We start from the raw sequence: 26968 nt of genomic DNA, 5'->3' as shown, positions 1-26968 counted from the left end.
AAATTAGGAATAACTCTATGTCCTGCTGTGTACCTCATTTCAAAACTGACATCAGAGTGGTGCTAGGCCTCTTACTCTCCTTCACCCAGTCTTAAAGTTACATATCTTATAGCTCTAAAGAAGTTAAATTTCCCTAAAAGATTATTTTAAGGCTCTTTAAGACCTCGTTTTTTTATTCCTCTGATGCATTATAAATTTAGCAAGCAGGGTAACATTTCTGTCCTCAATTTCTTACTGAAGTAAAGTGCAGAATGTTCAGACTAGAGTATTCCCATCAGTCTGACATAAATGGGCCTGTTCAAACAGTGCTGGAAAACTTGGATGACTATATGTTATGGGTAGAATAGATTAAACTTTAGCCAAATATTTTGGACTCACTTATGCTTTTTGTCTCACCTCGCAGTTGCTTTATTTTTAAATAAGGTAAAACTAAATCCTGAATATACTTAAATATGGCACTTTTCTTACAGATGCAAAAAAAATGCCAGTTTTCAGGCAGATGTAAGGCCAAACAGCAGCCCAGCAGTCCTATTTTTATACAAACCTTGTAACTGTGTGTTTTGGTAACCACTGGGTTGCAAGGGAAGTTCTTAGTAGCTCTGTAGAACCTAACTGCAAAGGCAAATCAAGTAGCTAGTCGTATCTGCTAATAATTGTGCCTTTAAGACATTTATTGGTGCAAAAATTCAGGCACCACTTTTCTGCTAAGCAATTTTTTCCTCTCAGGTCAAACATCAAACAACCCGAATTTTTCCAGCAATATAGTAGTTTCATAGTTTCTAGGGTCGGAAGGGACCTGAGCAGATCATTGAGTCTGACCCCCTGCCATGGCAGGAAAGAGTACTGGGGTCAAATGACCCCAGCAAGGTGTACATCTAGCCTCCTCTTAAAACCCCCCAGGGTAGGAGCCAGCACCACTTCTCTTGGAAGTTGGTTCCAGATCCTAGCCGCCCTGACCGTGAAGTAGCGCCTCCTGATATCTAGCCTAAATCTACCCTCTACCAGCTTGTGACCGTTATTCCTGGTCACTCCTGGAATAATATAAAGTGTCCCTTTGTAAAAGAAGTATTGATCTAAATGTTTCATTCATGTGTATTTTCCAGAATACTAATTTGTGTGTGTGTTTCCTTTTTTTCAGTTCAGCGCACTCTTCTGAAGGAAGATGCAAGATAAAGTGAAGAGCAGGATAGAGAACCTTCATATCTTCCTGGAAAAAAAAAAAACATATTGTGAACGGCAGGATTTGGAGTTGCAAAATTGCATGAAAAAAAGATGTAGTCCTGTTGACATATCTTTGGAAGAAAGAGAGACTATTTAAAATACCTGAGTGTATTTTCTTTGGTTAGCCCTGTGAAGCACAGTGTTGCCCACAGATATTTGGCCTTAATGACAGCTGAAATACTTTGTGCCTTTTTAAAGTTCTGAGCTCTGCCTTTGTGATTGATTAGAGTTGTGTGTCTTGGAAATGTTGTAGATATCTTTTTCCTTATTTCACCAAAAGTCCATTAATGTATCATTGCTTTGAAACAATGCTAGCATCACAGTGCCATACTTCTTAGCATCTTATACAAGCTGAATGTACCAATGAAGGTGGGCTCATGACTTTGCTTGAGAATGAAAATCTACTAAATACTACATTTTGTGGGCACCTGAATGCAAAATATTGCATAGGTAGATGGATTGTATGACATATCATATCATGATAGTCTTTGTGTACATATGTGTATATGAGGATGTTTTGACAATGATATATTTTCCATGCATCTGAATGGGTCAGCCAGCAGGAAGGGAGATGTTTGTATTGGTCAACTCTGAGGAAGTAATGTTTCCTTTGTTGTCTGTTTGGTACAGATTTGTAGAAAATCCAAATTCATTTCAGCTCCTACAGATCCCTCCATCTCTTTGTCATTTTACTTTTCCCATAAAACTTGAGCAGAGCTGGTCAAAACAGGAAAATCCTGATTTGCAAATTGGAATAGTAATTTGTTTTCTCTTCTTTTGAAAATTATGACTGACTAGCATTTTCATTGCTACTCATTGAAATCATGAACAAGTTATTAAATCATTTTTGTATCTAGAGGACTTGAGTCATTGTTGGAAGACAGAAACAATACCCCTACTTCAGTGATAACTACATAATCTGGATAAATAATAGGACCATTAACATAGCAATTAAAATTAGGATATTAGGAACTACACTCCTTGTTGTTCAGTGAATCCTTCTAAATAGGAGATTTGAAGAATTCAAATGAATTAATCAAGAACTTGGAAACAGAAACAAAATGCCAGAAGCTGATTCTGCTGTTTACAGCATTTTGAGACTTCTGTGCTTATGAGCCCTCAAAAGCATTCCACCTGAGCACAGCCAACTTTTTCCATGCTCTCTGTCAGAGTAATGGAGATTTGTAACTGTTGTTTGTTGCAAGGAACCTATAGGAGACTTTGATTCAAATGAAACATCTGAATAAATATGTTTTACTTTTTGTGCAATTTTCCAAAATACTGTGCCAGTAATACTGCTTCAAGTACTATGTGACACTTTGAAATGCAGTACTTCATGCAGCAAACTGGTGAACCTGTTTATATAATTTTTATCATTTGGAGTAGAACAGATTTCTTTCCTACTAAAACTCTGTTGAAATATTAGGAGCCTAATCCATTTCAAAGACCTTCTTGTGTATACATGGTAGCAAGTTCGATACAGAGCTTTACATGAATCTAATGTTTTAATTATGGAAATCAGTGGCAAGCTTGTTTTTTCCCTATTTTTATTTTTAGATAAATGTAAAAAAATATTTTAAGTGCATCAACAATGGAAAATTACTATTATGTAGGTGAGATTCTTAGCCTGTAAATCTTTAAGCGAATGAAATCACTTTGTTTACTTTCAATAAACTTGTTTTATATGTGCATTGCCAAGTGTTAATCAAAGTGAAAAATACCAGTAGCCATTTTTGGATTTTTTTTAAAGCTTCCAACTAATTAGTTTTGAATACTCCTTTAATTATGCAATTTGTCAAAAAATGAGGTCATTTAAAAAGTCAGACTCAACGATGTGACTTTTTAATAAACAAGTCAAAGTATTGAGTAAATGGACTCCTCCTTTCTCTTATTGTATCTGGCTGTTCCAGGGGAGAGGGGGGTGGAGAAAGGGAGGAACCAAAGTTTGGAGCAAGAGTGGAGATGAACACTGTGGTTTGGAGAAGAGATCTTATCTCTGCACAGATAACTGGATTTTATTTGTGCTGGATGTTTTCTTTCTTGGTGGTGTTGGACTGATCACAGTTGTGGCTGTGATGGTCCAGAAATTATGTGAGAAGCAAGGATGTTTTGGGGGTAATATCTTATTGAACAAACTGCATGTTTGGAATAAAGTTGGACAAGGTTTTGAAAAATGTCTTGCATTCATCTGTTTTCTGTTTAAAAGATTGCTGGCTCCTACACTGCCAGAAAATATATCCAGGGAAGCAAACAATGACACACGCGGATGGAGTTTATAGGCTTCTCCAGCAAGTTTCTTCAACTTTAACAGTCTTAGTGGTGAGGGAATTCCAATTTAATGGTAATCTTTGCAATGATACCTGTATCATTTTTAATAAGAAGTCCATCAAAACTGAAATGAGAGAATAACACAAGTGTTTCCAAGTGATACTGTTTTCAGAATAACATGCATACTGAGTACCTTGGCATGGGATGCTGCAAACCGTTAAGTGAAATTTGAAGCAGAGAGAACACTATCATTCATTCCCCTGTCCCTCCCTGCCCCACTTCTTAAGCCTGAATCATACTTGGGTGAATAGACATGACTGTCTTAATACTTATGTCAGCAGCCCTGTTCAGCTCTGTAGTTGCTTTGTTTCTGGCTCCATAGACTGCAAAATATGTAACAGGGAATGAATGTGACAATTTACATTGTAATGTGGCTGGCCCTACAGTTGAGGGGACCTAAAGGCTGAAACAAGACACTTGTTTTGCTGATACTATTCTTATGTGCCTCTGCCATCCTGAGTATGAGAGCAAGATCTGGTAAAACTTAGACTTTCTGAAGCAAATCTGTTTTGTGTGAGCAAGGAGATTATACTTCCTTGTATTAGCTGCCTACAGAGAGGAATAGCAAGTTCTACCTATTTTTGGTTGGAACAGAAACTTTGATCTTGAATATGACATTTAAAAGCACTACATTCCTTTCTCCCTCTCCCCATTTAACCATTTTGTCATATTCCCATATTAAATCCTCTAATTTCTATGAGTTGTTTTCAGCCCAATGAACCAGAATGACGATGTCTGCCTACATTGCTGTCTCCTAGTCAAAACAACTGCCAGTTTAACGGTGAAATATGCATTGAATATTGCAACAGCATTTTTAATTATTAGTGAACAAACAGATCTCTAATGGAAACCTTCTGGATGGAGGAAACTTGGAAAAACCCTCTCTTTTACTCCTAAACTCTTCACTTTCATGCTGAAGGGATTCCCTTAAGGCAACTACTGGGCTATCTTTTATTCTCAGTTTTCTTGTCGTTTAGTATATTACTGCCCTTCCACAATACATGTTAATCCCTGTCTTGATATTTCTTAAAGTATCTCTGAATCTCTTGCTTCATCACCTATGTACTTACCAGAGTTGTGTAACATCAGAAAGGAAATGTTAGCCAGTCAATCTACCACGCTTTAACAATCCATAAAAAAAAAAATATGAACATTGCACAGAGCTTTCAAACGCTGACGTGCTGAATGCCTGTTACCTCATTATTGTGTACAAGGATTTATAAGCATAAGGGTAAGGATGTTTTCCTTGTATTCTTTTTTTACAATAGATCATACCCAGTTAAGATGTTTTTGGAATGCTAAATTCATTTCTGAGATAAATTTCTAAGTTAACTTGGGCTAACCAATAATACTAAACTTATATATTTGATATTGGTAGTTGAAGTGATGTTGTAGCTGTAATGATCCAGACAATATGCAAGAGACAATGATTTATATGGGTGAAATCTTTTATTGAACTGGCATGTAGTAGGTTCAATAAAAGTTATTCACAAATCCTCCTTTCTTGCATATTTTGATATTTTACAACTTCAGCAGTTGGTATGCTTGTTGAATTGCTTTAGGCAGCATCCTAAATGTGTGTCATTCAGATGACATTGTGGAGAAAGAATATAATAAAGGTACAAGGAAGTAAGTAGATGTGAAACACAAACTACAGGAAAGGTAGGAAAGTAACGGAGGAAAGAAAATAATACACACAGAAATACTACGTGAAGCAACTGAGAATGAAGAGATGAATAACAGTAGAGAAAAGAGAAGACTTTACCCCAACTAAGAAATGTGGAAAATTAATTTTAAACGTGCATACCAAATTCAGACTGCTGTAATTAGAAAAATACTTTGAGATTCACAAATAGAAAAATACAAAGAACTTTGTATTTCACCATTCTGAAAAGCTGTTAGGACTTTCAATGTAAAAGTTACCAAAAGGACCAATTGCGTATGTCTGCATGCATGTGCACCTGTGCATATACTAGTGAGCCAAATTCAGATACTGTTGCAACATGTTTTTTCTTGCAACTCCTTTCACTGTCTTCAGTATGTACATTGTGCTTAGTCCTAGAGGCACACCCTGTAATTTATACTTCAAATTTCATCTGAATCCAAGGGGAAGAGCATAAGAAGGAATGCCAAAGTTTTAATTAAAATACTTAAAATTATTATGAAAATAGACCAATATTTTTAGGAGGCCACCCACAGAATGGTGCAATAGCTCACCCTGACAAATCCAATGAAAGAGAAGGTCTATTGGTTTTTGAAGGTAGGCCAGGTCTCCTGCTCCAGAAGGAGCAAAGTCTAACTTCTGCCCAAAAGAGATAGTAATTGGATGGTGACATGGGAGCCATTCTCTCCATGTCTAGCTGCTCAAGAGAGGCCAACAATTAAAAAATGAAGATAGGAAGAATAAGGAGAGGACCGCTATTATGCCAAGAGACAGTGTACAAAAAAATGAAATGCATCAAGAAATATCATGCTATGGACCAACAGGCTCACAACTTTAATTTACAAGAACAAATAAAAGGATTTTCATTCTGTAATTTCCCACTTGTTTTCCTTTAACCTAAAATTTTCCAAAGAAAAATCATAAAATGAGCTATTTTTATTTACAATTAAAATAATTCTCCTTTTTTAGAATGCTTTATATGTTCACAGCATTGTACACACCATCCCTAATAAATAGCTAGGCTAGTGGGGAGGGGGAGTTCGTCCTTTTCCCATCTCATGGTGTCATGATGATAGTTACATGCCTAAAAAAAACCTCAACAGGCATGTCCATGCATACAAGCACATGCGCTTGCAGCAGCTCAGATAGAAGCAGTGCAAATTTGAGCCAGGGCTTTTTGCCTCAGCGCATATGCTCTGACATACACTTTGTTGTGAAGTAAATTGTGCCACTTGGGGCAAAATAACCCTGCCTGGCTCCTCCTGGATCTCCAGCCAGGGGGAGCTAGAGCCCGGGGCCAGCACCTATGCTGTTCCGAGCAGTATAAAAAGCTGCCCTGTCCTGGCCTCAGCAGTATGAAAACCTGCCCTGGCCAGTTCCTCAGGGTTACTTGCCCTTAGGAGATTCTAGGTAGTCTGTAATCCACCCTCATCCCACGAGCCCATGGGGACCTCAGCTGGCAGCTCCTCAGTGGAGCCATTGCCACGGGTGTATATGTGGTGAGCTTCATGGACATCCTGGTCTCCTGCCCCTTCTGTGGGCAGAGAGAGACCCTGGCATACATGAGCCTCAAGTGCGCCAGGCTACAACCCGTCCACCACCACCTCCAGAACCTCCTCTTGAGATTCTGGTTGAATTTCACCCTTCAACTTTTTGTCTTTGGTCACTCCATTCACAGCCCCACCAAGTCCCAGGACCTCCTGGTCAACCTCCTCCTGGCCCTGGCCAAGTGGGCCCTGTACTTGAGCAGGAAGGAGGCTTTAGCCAGGAAGGTGCCCGGAGACTGGGGCCACTTTGTTCTCCCTTGTCTGTATACATTTCCAGGCAGCGCGCCAGTGGGCAGAATCCACTGGCTCCCTGGATGCCTTGGAGGACCGGTAGGGCCGCCCTCAGACGAACTTCTTTTCACATTTTGAACTTTTAACCCCACATCACTCCTACCCTTTTCTTCCTTAGTTGTCCCCCCACCAAAGGAAAATTAGTTGTACCTTTCAAACTGTGGCCCCACACAGTAGTGGAGGCTATTACGTAACTAGGTGGGCCTTAAGGCCCATGATCTCCAGAAGATACAAATGGACACGAGTTTCTGGGGCCCAGCCAATTGGACACTAGCCCCTTGTGGCAGCTAGGCTGTTGAAGTAGCATCCCAAATTCACTTTTTAAAATACCTCAAAATCCACATTCTTACATAATTAGAACAAAAGAGAGAGAAAAAGGGGGATTGATCAGCTGGGCAATGTTTTATTGCTATATTTACAATGTTAAAGAAATTTGGAAGCCTATCAGTGTCTCTAGCATCATAATAAAATAAATTCTAAATATCTATGTGTTTTAATGTTTGCTTTGGGTTTCCTTATCACATGGTGGGTGTGTGATGGGGGGATGTGGGGTTTGCAGGATGGGGTGGGGGGATGTAGGTGGGTGTGGAGGGATGTGGGGGGATGTGAGTCAGTGTGTGGGTAGGTGTGGGGGGGACTGTGGGTGTGGGAGCTGCTTAGGAGGGGTGGGTTCATTGCATGAATGCTGCAAGCCCCCGGCAGCTGGCAGGGCACGGAAATGCTGGTGGTGGCAGGAGCGTGGCGGCAGTGGTAAGCAGGGAGCTCCCACAGATGCCACCAGCACTGTCAGCAGTGGTGGGGTGGCAAGTGGTGACTGCTCATGGGCACCACCAATAGTGTCGGTGATGCCTTTTCTGAGGGGGTGCACTGCTACTCTCAGGAGGTGCATGTGGTCCCCTGCTCCCCACAGGGCAGATCTCCCTCCCACAGCACATGGACTACCCTGCCTGCAGGGTCCCAGGCCCCCCCAGGGGCTATAGCTCTCTTCCTGCCCCACAGGCTCTGGTCAGCAGCCCTCTGCTCATTCCCCTGCTCCAGAGGCTGGAGATGAGCAGGAGAACAAGCAGGAGACTGGAGAGAATACAGGAATGAGCAGGAGGCTTGTTTTCCCCCACCCCCAAACCCATTGGTTTCCCCAGCTCCCTGTTCATCCCCCTGCTCCCCTTTCATTCCCCGAGTCCCATTCATTCCCTCTGCCCCATTTGTTCCCCCTGCCCCTGTTCATCCCCCTGCTCCCCTTTCATTCCCCGAAGCCCATTCATTCCCTCTGCCCCATTTGTTCCCCCTGCCCCTGTTCATTCCCCCAGCTCCCCATTCATTCCCCTGCCCCCCATTCATTCCCCCATCTCTTGTTCATTCCCCACACCCTCTGTTCATTCCCCCAGCTGCCCACTTGCTCTCCCGGCCCCACCACACTCACTAGCAGTAGGAGAGAACAAGCAGGAGGCTTAAGAGAGCAGGAGAAGTCTCCAGCTTATCTCCAGGGACTTGCTGCCAGTCCCCAGCTCCTTCCCCTTTTTCCAATCAGGGGAATGAGCAGCAGGCTGGAAACAGCCCCTGGAGACATTCTTCTTTTCTCACCAGCCCCCTGCCCCTTCCCCTGCTTTCTCCAGCCTCCCTATGCCAGAGCGTCTCTGTGGAGGACTGAGCCTCCAGTTGCCTCAGGGCATGGTCTAGAACTGTGCCCTGTCCTGCTTTTTCCTCCCGGGGTTTTGTTTGACCCCTGAATAGGATCTAATTTTGCTCTCCCGCTGCAAATTTGCAGTGGGGGGAACTTCTTTTGTTTCCGCATGTGTCTCTTGTAGCATCTCAAAGGGGTTTCAGATGCTGCAAGAGGCACATGTGGGCTCATCTGGACATGCCCAACATGTTAGTGACAGAGATGGTTGTAAGACTTGGGACTTCTAGCACTGTGCCTATTCTTCCACACTGTATGACAAAGCACCTATGAAAATAGGGATAAAGCCAAATGTCACATCTGCTTGTGTTCCTACTTGGTGCAAGAAATGAGGTGCTGGATCCAAAATAATTTTATCACATGCTAAAAGAAATTATAGTACAAAGTGAGAGTTGATATAGAGCACATAGAAAAGATTCCTACCAGAAAAATAGCTGTTTTGATATAAAGCTTTTAAGTCTTGCTGATTTGCCTGTGCCTGCCTCAGATTGTCTGTTACTCAGATGTGCTAAATTCTATGTTTCCTTCAGGGTGATTTGATCATTAAAATCATGTCTACACATTTTCATATGCCTCATGTATACACTAGTCTGAAAAGAGACATTCAAATATTTTATGACAATTGCTTGAGTCCCAGTCTAATCTTTTTGTTGAAATAAAAAATATCTTCAACTGCTTAAAACTAAATGTCAGTAATCTTAGGTCTGATGACTAGGCCTAACAAGAAAGAACATGTTTATTTGTCTTAGCCAGAGTAGGCTGGCAATAATTTCCATAGCTTTTGCTAGAACAAAATCTATTCATTCATTTTTTTCATTTATTTTTTCTGCTGCTCTCTCCAAACAGACTCAGAGCAGGTTACCAAAAAGTAGATAAATTAGAAAACAATAATAAATAATTCTCACTAAAATACCTAGATGGTCAACATATTCTTTATTTTACTTGCACAGTTCCCAGAAATTAGACTCTTACCGCTTTCAGCTCAGAGCATCATATTAACAGACTTATTACAATAAACAGACTACTTTTTAATTCTAAATATATCTGTATATTTTATTTATATTTAATCTCCTGGTCAGTGGAAGATGAATGCAGGAATATTTACAACCCGTTTGTTTTTTTAGTTTTCTCTGCTCTAACACTGCTTACTCCTGGATTAGAAATGCAGCCATGCTTTCCTTTCTTGCTGATTATGGCTTAGCAGCCTAAACACCACCTTAAAACTAGTCCATAAGCCCAAGAAAAGAATACTTAATATAGGTTTCTGAGTATGCTTTTGTAAAATTGCTCTCCTGGGATGGAGTGTCTGACTGCAGAAGCACACCCAGCTCTGCAGGCGAGGTTTGAAAATAAGGTATCTTGGTTTGGGAGAGGAGTGCAGTTGATAGCACAGTAGTTCTCATAGTCCTGTTTTCTCATTAGTTGTTTGGAGGAGTTGACCTGCCATCTTTGCAAGTGGAGGATCTTATTAAACAAATTCCTTGCTGGGGAGGAGCTGTGAATGTACAGATTTACATGTTCACAGTTGTGTTGTAGACTTGCTATAGGGAGGCTTTGTGCCCGGCTGGATTTTAACGTGTCTCGTAGGATGGGCTTTTCTCTGTGGAGCTGTCTGTGTTTGAGGGAAATGGCATGAAAAGATATCTGTGAGCTAGCCTACTTCAGAAATCATTAAAAGAGGCGGGGGAAGTGACATCGCAATTACAACTGTTGGTCCTATTACTCTGAGAAAGAACAACAACAATAGGTGGACTGTAGAGAAAACCATGGTGAGGTTGAGAGCTACCATTCTTTTTTACCTAGGTTTTCTTCTGGTTTCTGTTCAAGGTAAGTGATCTTATACCTTGCCATTCTATTTCTCGGGTGGGAAGCTGAAAGAAACCAAAACAAAATCAAAACCAACAAACCTGAAGCCAGCATAATGTTAGTACAGTTTGGTTATTTAAGAATAATACAAAGAGTTGTTGTTTTCTAGGTGGGTTTCATTATTTATCACATTTTGTAATACTTTCTGGAAGTACCCAACATTCAAAGTAGATGTATCTTTATGTCTAAAGAAATGTATGATGTATTGAACAACAGGCAAAAGGAAAAATTTGGAAGAGTGGGTAAATACGGATACAAGGATTAGAGTTTGTGATCCCTTATTTGAGACTGTTGTGCTTTCTTCCCTAGAATTGTTTTAATATTTTAGGCTTGACTTGTCTTGACTTGAAAATATCCATCTTAAGCCTGTCAAGGAAGCTTTGAACATCTGGAAAGATTTTTTTTTAAATTAATTTGACATCAATAGCATATTTGTTTCAATTTTCAGTGTTTTGTCCAGTGTCTTGCTTATCCTTTATATTGTAAAGAAGAACGCTGCTATTTTGAAGCTGGTTGCAGTTTAATTGGTTGTTTTACCAGCTTTCATAGCAGTACTGCTAAACATATCAAATTTACATACTGCCTGTAGATAGTTTTTATTTTTAGAAGTAATACGAATTGAAAACATTTTTCCCCTGAGGGAAATAGATGGTAGGGGATACTTTTGTTAAGAACAATTATAATGGAGATTAAAGGATTGGGGGGGGGAGGCTAACATTGTGTAATAATTGTCAGTGTCCCCTAATAGTAAAAAGTTCTGTGAAACTTCTACTGACTTCAATTAGTAACATAAACAAATATCCAAAATGAGGTGTCAACTGTTGTTCGATATTTTCTGTATTAAAAATAAACTATAGCCTTTGGAAATATGATGCAGCATGGATTTCTTATTTTAAATAGAATTGGAAACAAAAGGCAACCCCTCTTAAAATTAGGCCACACAAATAGCGCAGTTGTATGCTTTTTGGTACATTTTGATCTTTCCCAGTGTGTTTAAATACATATCTGTCTGAATGGGGAAGAGAAAAAAATGAGTAACCAACAGTTACTAAAAAAGCCTAGTTATAACTTTTGGGCAACTTGCAGCGATAGCTGGCATCCCGGCTTTGAGGTCAGTGACTGAAATGATGCCACTTTAAAATGAGGAGTCAGTATAATGGGGCTGGAATAGAAATACAAGGAGGTATAAAGCTAGATAGTGTAGTGTGTTCAAAAGAGTGGTGATCTATATTGTTTTTCATTATTGGTCTGCAGACTTCCATGTTCTAGACGATTATCTTTCCAAGTGGGAATTGCTCATTTAGGCTTAATTAGTGTGGGAAAGCTAGTTACTATATGCTATAGTATATATGAATTATAATTTATGGTTTAAGTACTTAGAGCATGGAAAGGGCATTTTAAGAAAAGAGAGTATTACAAATTATAAATAGAAAGTCAAAGAATCAGAAAATTAGGGATGAAATGGACCTCGGGAGGTCATCTTGTCCAAGCCTGTGCTCAAATAAGGACCATCCCCAACTAGATTATCCCACCCACAAGTCTTTGTATCGCTATGTTGCCCAGTCCTCTAACCATTATTGTCCTCAGCTGGACTTTCCAATTTGTCCACATCCTTTCTGTAACGAGAGGCCCAAATACAGACACAGTACTCCAGATGGGACACCAGTGCTGAATAGACGGGAATAAAACCTTCCCTTGATCTGCTAGCAACACTCCTACTAATGTAACCCAGGATGTTATTAGTCTTCTTGGCAACAAGCACATGCCAATGACTCTTATTCAGCTTATTGTCCCCCGTAACATTCAGGAAGGCTTCTTTTTTCACTATCATTTTCTATCTAGACAGCCTAATTGGGGGGAAAAGGAGCCTGGAGACACACATTACACTAGATATAAGAGATTGAGAACTTAATCTAATTTATAAATTGTAAAATTGGGTATTTCTCTGCCCCCAGTTTGCTTGGGCACATATATAATAGTTATATTCTGATTCTCACTTTGTCTGGCTTGCACCAGTGAGGAAAGGACTTTCCTTGAATGCAGCTGTGGAGGTTTGGCTTAATTGGAGAACTCTAAAATGTCTTAGCTTCCATCTTAGAGAAAAGAAAAAAAAGAGAGAGAATTGTTCTAAGGCTACCCAGTAGCTGTTGAATTTTATGTTGTGCATATTTTTCTTGCTTTGCTGCAAATTTGAGAGGAGCATCCTTTATCTCTAGCTAAGCTGTGATTGGTGCAGTCCTGGGAAAACTGGGTAAAAATATGTTATATTATTACCTCCAATGAGCAAAGGAAGTGGTGCGGGGATAATTCACTTATGCAGTCTTGGTTCTAGTCATGCTAGTGGTGAACATGACCAAAGATTTCTACAGAGTAGCACCTTGACCACCGCATCCCCATCCAATCCCTATAGTATGTGGGGATACCTATTTTTGTTAAGTGATTCCTCAACTAGTTGGTTAGCTCAGCTTTATGGCCTCTCTGCGTACCTGAGCACCATGAGAAGACTGTATCGGATCTTAGAAATGGGACCCAAATGATCTACATTTTCCATATTTCTGCTGGTGATTTTGCCTGCTTTACTGGTTTTCGAGCATGCTGATGGCTTACAAAAATGTCATTGCCTTAAGGCCATTCAATAAACTTCAGGGAAAAAAAGTCATACAAGAAATCAGTGAAAAAAAAATGTCGTTCCCCTGTTGCATTTAGAACACATTAAGCTTTATTCCATAGCCTGTTTTGAAGTTTGGGGATGGGAGAGGTCACACATTTATAGCTATCTAGAAAATTCTGCTTCTGTCTCAGCTCATTGAAAGGTCAAGAAGTTCTTTATGACTCAAAACCAAGAGGATCCTTATGGTAATTGCATAGGAATCTTATGAATACAAAATTTCAGTCCCATTATCAGCAAAAAAGATGTTATTAGCCTAATGTAGTTTCACTGGAATTTAAAGGCAAATTACACCCCTTTTGCCACTTTTTCCCCATGCTTATCTGCTAGACTCAAAACCATGAAACCAGTGGAAGATTCCTGTACTTGCATTTAAATCATGACCTAAAAGACTTAAGTTTTACTCTGTGGGCCTGTGTAAGATGATGGCATGTCTCAACTGCAGCACAAAGGCCAGGCACAGACATTCAAAAAGCCAGAGGCAGAAGTGATCTAAGTTTTATGCTTTACTCTAAGCACCCTAGTCTTGTTCGAGAGAGAACAGAACATATGCTGTCCCTTCATTTGGGGTATGGGGACATGTGGGCTGCATGCACTGGAGGAGGCCAGCAGTTAGGAGGCACTCTTGTTTGCTTCCCAACATGCTCTGCTGGCACCCTGGGCTGCCGGAGACATTAAGCCACCCCTAATTGGCTGCCAGGTACATGGGAGTAGTTCCCCCCCGCCACCTCATCCCCCTGCTCCACCCCAGCCACAGGAATCATAGAGAAGCAGGGATGGAAGGAGTCACTCCAACCCTCTGCCAGAGGCATGTTTAGCCCTACCCAAACCATCCTGTACAAAGCCAGACTAAATTATAAATAAGACTGCCCTTAGCCCTGGCTTAAAGCCCTGGAGCTCCCGAAGGGAAGGCAGCTGGGAGCAGGCTAGCCGGGCAAACAGTAGAAAGCTCTGGCTCTGTGTTCCAACTTTGGGAAAGGGGAAGGGGGAGAAGAAAAGGGAGGGGCTGCTTATATGTGGGGCTTGGATCTAGCAGCAACTGCTCCCCGCCGTGGATCCAATGCCCTGGTACCTTTGTTTCTTATCTGCAGTTTCACAGCCAAACAGGAGCTGTTGGACAGTGGAGAGCATCTCTGCCCCACCCAGGCTGTGGTGTCCAGGAGCTGCCAGTGCTTTCAGGCACTGGGGAATTACAGCTCGAGTGGCAGTGGCAGTTGCTCCAATCCCTGCCCGACCATGCTAGTGGCTCCATGCACACAGATCACAGCTGGTGCTGCTTGTTCAGTCTGCCCTTCCCTGCTGTCAGGTGCCTGCCATTGGCTGGAGCTTGAGGGGCCCAACTCTTTCTTTTTGCAAAGTACCCTGCCTGCCTAGGGATATCATATAAAGATAGAAAAATACAGAGCAACAGATGCTCCCTCCTGTCCCCGTGCCCCACCCCTGCCTGTGGCTGGTAACTTGGAAAGATGCCTGGGATGCCATCAGACTGAGTCAGAAGGGGATCTGAGACAGAAGTTCAATAGACCAGTCAAACCTAAACTGATTAAATCTGATACTACATGCATCCAGGTTTATCTTAGACTGGGTTCCACCATTTTTAAACCAGTATATGTGTGCTGTTCTAAGTTTAGATTGGTTTCAGTTTATGTGAAATGTCTGAACCTAGCCAAAGTTGTCATGTAGAAATAAATGAATTGGCTGCATTGCTAGTGGTTTAAATTAATGGCGGCAGAGCTCAAGCTCTTGGGTGAGTTTTGCTGAACTCTGTTTCAGATCTGAATTGTTGTTAGCTTCTGAGGAAGCAGCTAATTTGCAAGTGTCTCAAATATGTTTACCTGAGCTGCAGTCATACCTTTAGACTTAGTGTTGACCTACATTAAGCCACATCAGAGAAAGCCAGTTCCCATTTTCATGAGGAAAACAACCTATTTTTTTCAGAATACTTTCACAATTCTGTATAAATGAAAATAAATTAAGCTGTCTATTGTGTCTATGTGCCATTTTGCCTTGTGATGTCATTATAGGAAGACAACTAAAATGATGAAGAATGCCTTGCATTCAAAAGCTTGTCCAATTCTATCCAAACCATGGAGTTTTGATAGAAGATCCACAGAGATCCAATAAAAGATCCACCCCACAAAATTCCTCCCCCCTTGCATCGTTTCTATACTTCTGTAATTTCTCAGCCTCCCAGTTCTTCTAATGGCTTTGCTAAAGTAATAGGCTGGACTCTCTCTGCAGTCATCTTTGAATCTGTTTCTCAGAGGATAAGGCTCTAGGGTTTATTTATCACAAATCTTCAGGTCAGGACATTCTACTATATTTGTATATGGGTTTACTCAGAAACCCCTGGAAAGGCTTTCAGCAACATCCACTGGTTTGGGATCAAGTTCTATAATAGGTAATATTTTGGAATTCCAGGTTAATTGCTTCACTATGACAGTTTTCTGTCTGTTATCTTATCTACAATGGTCTCAGATGGCTAGTGACATCTAAGGGAAAATAATATCTAGCTTCTGATCTGTGTTTTTAAGGAGCTGACACCAGGCATTGCATGTAATATTGTTCTCTCCAGATGCCAGTTGAAGAGACATCAAGTGAAAGAATGGACCCATGTGGTTTGGAGACCATAAAAGCTCTAAAGAGTAATATATCTGCAGAGGGGTCTGCATTATCTCTGGTGATATACCAGATTGTATACACTGAGCCAACTGTCATTGCTGTCTTGCCTTTTCAAACAATTTACACTGCGTTGGAGCCATAACATTAAGGAAGGAAAATTCACTAAAGCTGCCAAACAATAGTAAAATGTATATAGAGGCTAAAATATTCCTTATGTTGTAATGGAAAAGAAGACCAGACATAGGCATCTGTGAAAGTACATACTCTTAAGGGTCTTCCCTGTGGTCCAACAGGGAAAGACTTGGTGCTCATTTTAGGCTAATGCACATTAGGGTGATTTAGCTGGCATGCTGGCCAGGGGTGATGGCCTGGTGAGGGGGCTGTGGGTGCTTGACCACCTGGGTGACACTAATCATCGCCTGCTGAAATTCACCATCCAGCGCAAGGTAGCAAAGGCCTGCAGCAAGGCAGCAGCCCTAGATTTCAAGAGGGCAGACTTCAATGAGCTAAGGAGAATAGCCGGGGAAGCACTGAGGTCCCGGAGGGGAGGGGAGCCAGGTGTTCAAGAACAGTAGTTGCTTGTTAAGAAGATGATCCTCCAAGCCCAAAGAGAGGTAATCCCAACACAGATCAAAGGGAACAGGAGGACACAAACCCCACCATGGCTCACCAAAAGCATCCAGGAATGTCTTCTAGCTAAAAGGGAGGTGTACACCCAATGGAAGGGTGGTACCATCACCAGGGAGGATTATACTGAGGTTGCTCAGGGCTGCAAGGGGGCAGTCAGGAAGGCCAAGGTGGAGATGGAACTGGGACTAGCTTTCCGGATCAAGGGCAACAAGAAGTACTTTTTTAAATACACAGAGGGCAAAAAGAAGGTTCTGGGTAATGTGGGGATCCTGCAAGACATGCTAGGAAATTTGGTCGTCACACCAGACGACAAAGCTAACCTATTTAATGACTTCTTTGCCTCCATTTTTCTGAGCAGGTACCAGATCAGCCCCCCCACCAGGCCCCCCTCAGGCCCCAGGGGAGGTGCACCTAGGCCAAGGGTCAGGGAGGATCTAGACAGGGAACTTCTGGAGGGACTGGATGTATTTAAATCAGCTGGTCTGGATGCTGTCTGCCTCAGAGTGCTGAGGGAATTAGCTGAGGTCATTGCGGGACCCCTGGAATGGTTTTATGAGCACTCATGGTGCTCTGGTGTGGTGCCAGAGGACTGGAAGAGGGCCAACATGGTTCTCATTTTCATATAAGGGAGGAAGGAGGACCTAGGAAACTATAGGCCAGTTAGTCTTACCTCAATCCTGGGTAAGCTTTTTGAGAGAATTATCCTGGAGCATGTCTGTGAGGGGCCAGCAGGGGAGATTATGCTTAGGGGCAACCACTCGTCAGGCTGCAGCTGGAGTACTGCATCCAGTTCTGGGCACCGCACTTCAAGAGGGATGTGGACAACATGGAGAGGGTCCAGAGGAGGGCCACTCACATGATCAGGGGGCAGCAGGGCAGGCCGTATGAGGAGAGGCTACAGGATCTGAACTTGTTCAGCCTCCAGAAGAGAAGGCTGAGGGGGGATCTAGTGGCTTGTTACAAACTAATCAGAGGGGACCAGCAGGCACTGGGAGAGTCCCTGTTCCCCCGAGCACTACCAGGAGTGACTACAAATAACGGTCACAAGCTGGCAGACGGTAGATTCAGACTAGACATTAGGAGGTGCTACTTTACTGTCAGGGCGGCTAGGATGTGGAACCAACTTCCAAGTGAGGTGGTGCTGGCTCCTACCCTGGGGGTCTTCAAGACAAGGCTTGAAAATCACCTTGCTGGGATCATTATGAAACAATGTCTACATATGCACACAGCACTATACATTAACAGGGGTGTGCAGACTAAGTTGGGACTAAAGTTAGTCCCAAGTCAATGAATGCACACTGCGTTAATGTGCATTCATGTCTACACATTCACTAATGCAATTTAGCTCCTTGTGCATAAATTGGTACCTGCTTAATGCAGGTATTAAACTTATGTTTGAATAATCTTAAATCACCATTTTAAGGTGCATAAAAGCATGTGTAGACACATCCACAGGCAACAAAGCATTCCAGGTTACAAGTCACACTGATTGAACCTGAAACTCCACAACAACTAGTAAAATAGTAATAGTAGTGAGAGTATGCATACCTTGCCTTGGAAATATTACTTCCTATATAGCGAGCAATGTAGGAGTGACTCAAATGCCACCAATTCCCTTAATGCTGACCTCAGAGACATGGGTAAGTCAATAAAGAAAACTCATGGTAACATCACTAATCAGAAATCCTGATATATTCTTAAATGGCCTAGTGGACCTTATTTTTGAATGGCAGAGTGAAGGAAAAAAATGCATTCCTTGTAGTAAGTAACTGAGTAGCAATAGCTAAGGAGCCAAGCCTCCTCATTGTTCTGCTCGCCCACGAGTCACATGCAGATTTTATTTTCACTTTTATCTGGTAACTAGCAGAGACTGCCCTTACCATATTTCTCTTGTTTAACATGCAATGAAATTCCCAGCATCTGGCTTTTGGAAAAAAGTGTGCATAGTATGCAAGAAAATACAGTAAATGATTTACATTCACAGATTGACAATTTTTTACCTTTTACAACTTCAAATGGTACAAACTTTAGTTTTGCAGTGGAGATCGTTGGAATACAAATGTAACTGGATGCTAGTTGAAAAGCAACATTACTCAGATCTTTCCTACCTGTTGTGCATCTCTCTGACCTCCCCACAAAATAATTTGACCATTGGTGTTTTTATTTATTTTTTGGTAAATTGGATGAAAATGACCCCCTTAAATATATATTTAAAACTTAGACTCCATCTGCTGTTTCTTTATGTACATTTAGGGCAATTTTTGATTAAAAGGCTGCTCTGGGGGAATTTGGCAATTGGCTTATTGGTCATATTAATATATTCAGCCTTTCCTTCAAGGAAAAATACACCAAAGTAATGTAACATGCTATGTAACACTAGCAGAAAAGTCCTGACAGCAGCTATTATTTTTTCATATTCAGCATTAAAAACAAACATCCTGAAGGTACTTGTTAACAGTAGATTCTTCTAAGAAATCTGTTTTTAAATACAGCTTAGACTTGGATAACACTGCCATTGTTTTTGTCCTAGTAGTCTTGATTACTGGGAGTTTTCAGTCGTTTTTTCATATGGAAACATTTAAAATGTTTTGTTCAAATTATGATTATTATTTTTTAATTCAAAACAGTAACAGTAGTGGCTCATATGGATAAATTTGTAATTTTTCCTGTTTGCAGTCCTCTACTGGGCAGAAAGCTGGTCTAAATCTACATTTCCAAGACAGGAAGAAATGCAATACAATGTTAATGTACAATAATCTTATCAGCCTTACTTCAAAGAAAGATTATCTGGTCACTGATATTTTATTCAAAATATCCACTCTAAAGGAATTGAATGCAATTGCTTACACAAGCAAGGTATTTCGTCTCTAAGTGTTTACTGGAGCAAGACTAAATACACCGAGGGAAAATGATCCAAATAGTTTCTATATATGAAGTGAACTGTGTACAAAAAATAATGTCCTTCACTGTCTTTCTAAAAAGAAAGAATTGGAGAAGCCAATAGCAGCTTAGCTAGCATTTTCCCCCACATTTTTGCTTGCATGCCAAGTTCATCCCATGAGCTGCTCATTTCTTCCTTGTTCTCTGCCATATTCATAGGTTTTTATATTCATTTTATAAGTATTAGTACTGCAGCAGAAAAAACATCCCAATTGCTTAGGACACATTTTGTTTTTGTTCTTGTTTTTTCCAGTGCTTACAAGATCTATTTCTTTTGCCCTGGGTGGTTAAGAAAATGATCTTCTACAGGTAATCAATTACCTGTTATTTACTACCTGTATAAAGTAAACCAGTTGTATGATTACTGGGTACAAATATATGGTTTTAAACCTCAAATTTTAATCTTATCAAAACATATTTGTAACCCGGTAACACCCAAGGGTGTGCCCATCCTCAGCTGGAAGGGATAGATGATGTAGGAGACAGTGCTGCGAGAGGGACACCAATGATTTGAGTGTGGGTCCCTCTTTTCTCTATATAGTCAACTCCATGCCAATCCTCTTAAGTGTTTACAGTTTATTGGATTACATTATAAATATTATTTCATATTCAATATATATATACAGGTAAATATTTTAATAGGTAACAAAACCAAACTTTCCCGAAATATTTTTAGCAATATCTTTTAACAACACCAGAGGTATACAGATAAATATTTACAATACGATAAGCCCAAAACCTATTATAACAAATTAACTGAATTCTATAACATTTTGTACAACATATTCATAATTATGATAATAATTATACAAAATATGAGGTGCAGTGTTACATAATACAATTTGCGTTTACCCCTGGATCCGAACTAGCAAGGGGCACTTCCACTTCTATGGGTCTAGCTGGGAGGGAAACTTCCACCAGGGGCTTCCCTGGGGGGCAAAGGGGTTGCCTTATTTCCAGAATGCCTCCCCTGCAGGATCTGATTCTGCCAGCAACTTACAATTTTCTTTGAAGAGCCGTCAACTGGGCCTCAGAGCCCTTCACTCAATCAGAGACCTCCACCAGTGTTGTCACTCTGAGACCTCCCCTCCTGTGTGCCAGTCTGCACACTGCGTGGGGCACAAGCAGCCTTGACCTGCTCCCAGGGCTGGTTCTCCATGTGCCAGTCTGCACACCGCTATGTCCATTCCTCTGCTGAGGATGCAGGCTCCTAGAGCCTGAGCCCCGTGCGCTGGCCTGCGCACCGGTGAAGAAGGGATCCTGTGGAGGCTCTTCTCTCTCCAATGTCCCTCGCCGTCTTTGCCCAGCATGCTCAACATGCTGGGCTTTTCTGCCAGACCTGCAAAGCGCAGTCTTCAATCAGGTCCAGGGGCTCCTCACCCTGCCCCTCCGAGCAGGGGCAGGGCAAGCCCCTACCAGCTGCTACTTGATTGGTAGAAATGTTCCACCAAGCCAAAGTGTCCTTCTCCAAGCCGGGCTTTATTGATAATTTTTAGAAAACCTTAGAATGTTTCCATTTTTAGAATGCATCCACTTTCTAATATAATTTTTAAAACTTAGTTTTTAATACAAGTTCAAGTTAGATTACTAAGATGCCTATTTCACACACACAGCAGTCCTATAATTTGCTTCACTATACTGGGAGTATGTTACTCTAGCCTATGTGGCAATAAAATGAAGACTGGGGCTTTCCATGGTCAAGTCCATTTGCTCATATGTGTCCATATGCAGGCCACGCTTTAGCTATGAAAAGCCATAGGGGTAGATCTACCAATAACACTTATGCACTGCCATACCAACACTGCAGCCTCTAACTTGTAGGTGGCTTGCAGCTTCCTGATATCCACAGGTCCAACTTAAAAACCTAAGCTCCCTCTACAAATGCTTCAGGAGAATTAGGTGCCTAAGAAATCCCAGAAGCCAACAGGCTGAGGCCAAGAATGACCTGAGCTGTTAGAAAAAACTAAGGATGAAGTATGTGGCTTCATCGCTGCTCCTCAAAGAAAATCAGGTGCTTAACTCCACATTGCATGTTAGTACATTTCTCAACTCAGGGGTTACAGTCATTAATTCCCTCTTGGACTTTGGTACCTAAAAAAACTTTTTTGTGAAAAGTATGTCTAGAAAATAAGGTGATGATATCTTCTGTTTTACCTACTGATAAGGGCATTCAGTCATTATGTGGGAGACATTGATCAAATCTCTTGGGCAGAGGAGGGGATTTGAACAGATCTTCCTGCTTACGATTTTGATTATGAGTTTCAAGAGGAGACTAGACAGTCACCTTGCTGGGGTCATCTGACCCTCAGTTATTTTTCCTGCTTGGTGCAGGGGACTGGACCCAATGATCTTCCAAGGTCCCTTCTGGCCTTACAATCTATGAATCTATGAGGCTAGGAAGTGTGGTCATCCTCCATTCCCTTGAAGCCATTTCATTTTTCATGGAATACTTAAATATTCATTGGGTGAGAGAAACAGAATTTGTTACTCTACCCTAGTGTTTAGAGCACTTACTTGGGAAAGAGAAGCCTGAGTTTCAGTTCCAATGAAAGGTTAAGTATTTTTATGCACTAACAAAGACAGGTTGATGATGATGACCCTATTTTATTTCTGCTGACTTGTTCTATCAATTTACACCTTCTTAACTGAGAAGAACCATCAAATATATCATTTGAAGAACTTTAAGACCAGGATTATTGCAAAAGAGGTAATTATGAAGCTTACTAATACAATATTTCATTCCCAAATGGAATGAATATACATATGAAACAAGCAGTATCTAATCTTCCCTCCCCCCTGGCACAAAGGCCCTTGTGTTACCGCACAAATTCCTCAAGACTTCACTCGGTATCATTCACTTACTGGAGAAGTACTGCTGTCAAATGGTTTAACATAGCCTTTTGACAGACACTATAGAGGCACTTACAGAAGCAACATTTTCAAAGTGCTGCTTATTTCCATCTCTAACAGCTGAAAAACAGGTAAAAGCAACCCTATGCTCAGAGCATTTCACTGAAAAGTATATGTGCAAATGTACTACAGACCCATTAGCTCTTGAAAGTCCTTGTTTATTTATTAGCTTATTAACCTAAAAGGCAGGCTTGCTGCTCTGTAGATGGACTGATCATTTTTTTGGGCTCCAATTTTACCCTTTACCAGATTATGCAGAGCGCCATGCTCTCAGCTCTTATTGTTAGGGGAGCTGTTGGCTCCCTTTGAGAAACTAGATTGAAAAAGACCTCCTGGGCAGTTAGGAAGAGTTACTGTAATTGTTTGTAGACATGCTAATGTGGCTGTTTTCAGAATGAAGGCAATCATGATCCCTATTCAGTGAAAATGTCATCAGAAATTGATCAGCAGTCACAGAAACTAGCCAGGTTTTCCTATGAATCCTCTGAAATGCCTTATTTGATCAGTGATCATCCAGCTGCACAGTTAAAATTGGTGAGGTTCGTAGTGGGTTAATTATTTTTATAATGGGCTAATGAAATTAGACCTTTAAATTAACCACACATTCAGAATATTGTTCTCTATACAAATCAGTTATTGAGTGTTTTGCCCAAACTTTTAAACAGTGGGGATGGGCAAATGAACTAGTTGTATGCAGCTAGCTTTAGGGTGTGGCTGTGTTGCACTACAGCAAAGAGAGCCAAGCTTATTTTTAAATGAGCCATTTGGGGTCCTAGAAACAGTGTCCAAGAACAGCAGGAGCAGAAAGCACCAGCACAGAGTTCCAGATTAGGTAAATTACCCTGGCAAGAATCAGGCTTCAATAAATGAAGCTGGTGGGGTTACTGTAAATATTACTGAAGGCAGAATTTAGCCCTTACTCTTTGATTTCCTATTTGAAAGATTCATGCCTAGAAGTATGAAATAGAATTGCTATGATGTTTAAACCAAAGATGCCTCTTAAATTCATATTTTGCTTTAGAAAATAATATCTTTTTGAGTGCATGCCTAGCATTTTTTCTTGAGAGGGTGTGCTCCTGAAGGAATGTGTGCAGAGGCAGTCTAGAACAGGGGCAGGCAATTGTTTCAGGCGGAGGATCACTTACTGAGTTTTGGCAAGCCATTGAGAGCCGTAGGACAGGCAGCCAAGGGCAGATAAGTATTAATTTTCTAAATTTTTAGGGGCCCCGTGGACTAGATAAAATGGCCTGGTGAGCCACATCTGGCCCATGGGCTGCATTTTGCCCACCCCGGTCTAGAGCTAATGATTTTGGCGTAGAGGTTACATTTAAGGCTGGTATACTGGCACTGCCATATAGCTGTGTTGGTTAGAAATATAAAGGGGAATCAGCACAGCTGTATAGGGGGAAAAAATCCCTTTCTTGCTGCCTTTTACTGTGTTTGGGGACTTAGTATAATACATAGTGTTCAAACTCCTTTGGTGATAAAAACTGTGCCTCCATGAGGAGGATTTGGCAACACAGCTGTGTTACAAACCCTTCTTATTTTGTAGACAAGGTCTACTGAATGCTGTCAGGCGGCAGTTTGTAAACATCCTCTTAGCCTTGATAATTCTCTTTAGGATATGACTGATCCACCCACAGTGAGTCACAATCATAGTCAACTTGCTATATTTAAAGCACAGATGCTTGCTAAAAACATTTTGGAAGTGATGCAGAAAAATAAGATTAGAAAGCATTGGGCCTTGGTCTCATGCCCTCAAGCTGGTGCTACCAGCCCTGGTGGTTCTGGTAGCATGAAGCATGAAAAACTGGGTTAAATTCTCTGAGATGTTAGTGAAATCTAGTTACATAAGAAAGATTAAAACACTCATAACCGGGGATCCTGGTTTTCTCTGATTAAAAAAATCCCCAGTTTTGGGGTTAAAAACAGTAACTCCAAATCCAGATTTCTCCATGATCAAAATGAAACACCACTATACATATATCTCTATATTAGTAGCAATTCATTTTAATCATGGAAAAATGTGGATTTTAGATTAGTTTTTTAACCTGAAAATTGGGGATTGTGTTTAGCAGCGAAAACCAGGATCCCTGGTTTACTGCTTTTTTCAGTTACAGCTGTTTCCTTTTTCCAGTTTCCTCCTTTTACTTCTAGTTATTCCCATAATAGGGGTTGGTAAAAAAAAAAAAAAGAGCATATTAACATTTTTATAATGTAGAAAAACATGTTTTTCAGTCTGTTTTCACTTAGAAGATCATCTGGATTTATTTTCATCTGAATTCCCTAAAGTAATTGCATAGCATATTGAGCTGAATTTTCATCTGAGCCTCTAAGGATTTTTTTTGTTCATTTGTGAACCAGCAATTTTGCAAGTGTTTCAGATCCAGTCTCAAAAATTAAGTCACCTATTATCCTCACAATTGCTTTTCTTAAGATATTTGGCATGAAAACAGAAGTTAATTCTGCACCATTAAATTTGCCTGTATGCAAAATTATCTAGCATATACAATCAGGATGGAATTCTTAACAGTCTTTTGACTAGCTGGATATTTTTAATATGATACCGTCCTCAGCCATCTGTATGTCAGGATAACATGTGCCATCCCATCTATCTTTTTTATTTTTGACCTGTTGCTCCCCATTAGAATTTGACAATCATTGATCCTTTTGGATCATGGTGTATGCATGAGAGGTTGCCGGGACGTTTAATGCATATGCCTAGGCAGGAGTTGGGGTTATTTTAAATCGTACTGTAAGAAACTATTGAGATAACAGTAGGTGGGTAGATCCTGGTTGCTGCTCCAGATTACTGTCTCTTTTGTGGGTTGGCCCTCTTTGGCTAAAGCTCCTGTACAATGCTGTCATCCTGTTTTGCTTCCTTCATCAGTTCCAGTTCTTTTTCCTCTTTTGTGTTTTTCTCCTAAAGTTGAAGTATACTGAATGTGATCTAGAAGTATATTCTTAAAGTCTTAATTCATAAGAGAAATGCTGCATTTCTCTGGTATAAAGCTGTCTTTGATCCTTTGGTAGCTGGTCTTTGTATTAGTAGTTACTTCTTACTTGTTAGAACCTGTCACAAAGCAGCCAGCTAAGCCAAAAACTTTTTGCAAAGGGCAACACAATTTCTGCTGACTCATTCCGATGTCAGATCAGCTGAGCTCTATTCACTTCATCCAGGATGATAGAAACATAGTGAGAACTAGCGAAGGAGTAAAGAGAAAATTTACAAAGGGAAAAATCATAAGGACTGTCAAGCTTAAAATCTCAATAGTGAAAAAACTCTGGGAAGGGAATCCAGATCAATTTTCTCTATACTGGGTTTGAACCAGGATCTGTTACGGACGCTAGCGTCCTTTGCTCCTTCTGGTTGTCCTCCAACTCTTTCATATCACTATAGACTGAGGGGAGTGCTCCTGTGGTGGCTTTTTGTTAAAATATTTGGTAGCCCCTTCTCTTCACTTTCTGAAAAATCTTGTTGTGTTCAAGGACCCAAACCAATAATAATAGAAGTTACTGTCAGACTTTGTCAACTGCCATCTTTTCTAGTATGCAGGGTTGGCCCAACCATTAGGCGGACTAGGCAGTCGCCTAGGGAACCAGAATTTGGGGGGCACCAAAATTATATGCAGAACAAAATAACAGGAACATCATTCTAAATAACACCCCTGGCCAGCTACGGCTTCACCTCGGTCTAAGACCTTTGGTTTGGTAAGGGGAGAAAGACCTCCAAACAGATCTCAGAGGAAAGATGACTAGAATCGCAACTCCTACTTTTTCACCCCTCAAGAGGACTTATGCTAGGGTTAATGAAAAGTGTGAAACAATTCATAAAAAAAGTTTGTTTTTTTTTATGGTTCATTTTGAATATCAAATAAGTACATGGAAAAGTTTATTCTAGACTTCTTATTTTCTTCTATATTGGAAGTAGTGGGGGCACTGAGGGACACAGTTCACCTAGGGTGCCAATTACCATTGGACCAGCCCTGCTAGTATACAATATGACCTAAGATGCACCTTGTTTCTAAAAAGCAGAATGAAGGGGAATAAAAAAGATCTTTCCTTGAAAATACTGGTATGTAGCAATAAGTGACTGAGTGGTAGCAACTGGAGAGCCCAGTGTGCTCTTTGTGGAGATCCCTGTAGAACATGTGCAGCATTACTTTTTTTCCTGCCTGCAGAAATAGCTATTGCCCTATTTTCCCACTTAAAATGTGTACCCCAATCAGCAGCAGTTGATTTTGGGGAGGAAAAGTGAGGAAAATATGGTAATATGATGGTATTGGATAAGTTCCCAAGGGAGGGGAAGGAGATAATTAGGGATGCAATCTTCCAAGGTACTGGGACAATTAAAAAAGATTATGTTAACTGGATGATCTTGTTTTGTGACCTACTTTTCCTTCATACCATAGGTAATATTTCTCATTCAGGTATCTCAGAATCTTCAGTTAAGATTTTGAAGAACTTTGTGCTATAGCCATGTGCTACTATTTTACTATTTATTATTACGGGAGCCTACATGGCCTAGTGAATAGAGAAAGTACTGAACTGAGACTTGGGAGCAGGGCCATCCCTGGGAGAGCCAGGGGTGGGGGTGGGAGGGC

General features: G+C 40.9%; 2 protein-coding genes across 3 annotated transcripts in view; both read left to right on the top strand.

Moving 5' to 3' along the window:
* The window catches only part of LOC149874584 (CD99 antigen-like), a 48208-nt gene extending 45116 nt beyond the window's left edge, over window positions 1-3092 (top strand). For both annotated transcript variants that reach the window (XM_090064230.1, XM_090064220.1), the window contains exon 10: window positions 1139-3092. In XM_090064230.1, the coding sequence (XP_089920356.1) occupies window positions 1139-1173 (35 nt within the window). In that variant the 3' untranslated portion in view covers window positions 1174-3092. The remainder of the gene's footprint in view (window positions 1-1138) is intronic.
* A 7156-nt stretch (window positions 3093-10248) lies between these two features.
* LOC149874583 (uncharacterized) overlaps window positions 10249-26968 on the top strand; it is a 33946-nt gene continuing 17226 nt past the window's right edge. The window contains exon 1 of the mRNA XM_090064207.1: window positions 10249-10555. Within this exon, the coding sequence (XP_089920333.1) occupies window positions 10495-10555 (61 nt within the window). The 5' untranslated portion in view covers window positions 10249-10494. The remainder of the gene's footprint in view (window positions 10556-26968) is intronic.

This window comes from Crocodylus siamensis, chromosome 1 (genome assembly GCF_052110815.1).
Source record: "Crocodylus siamensis isolate JL-2025a chromosome 1, ASM5211081v1, whole genome shotgun sequence".
In the NCBI taxonomy this organism is placed as follows: domain Eukaryota; kingdom Metazoa; phylum Chordata; order Crocodylia; family Crocodylidae; genus Crocodylus; species Crocodylus siamensis.
This window is presented reverse-complemented; position numbering and strand designations above follow the sequence as displayed.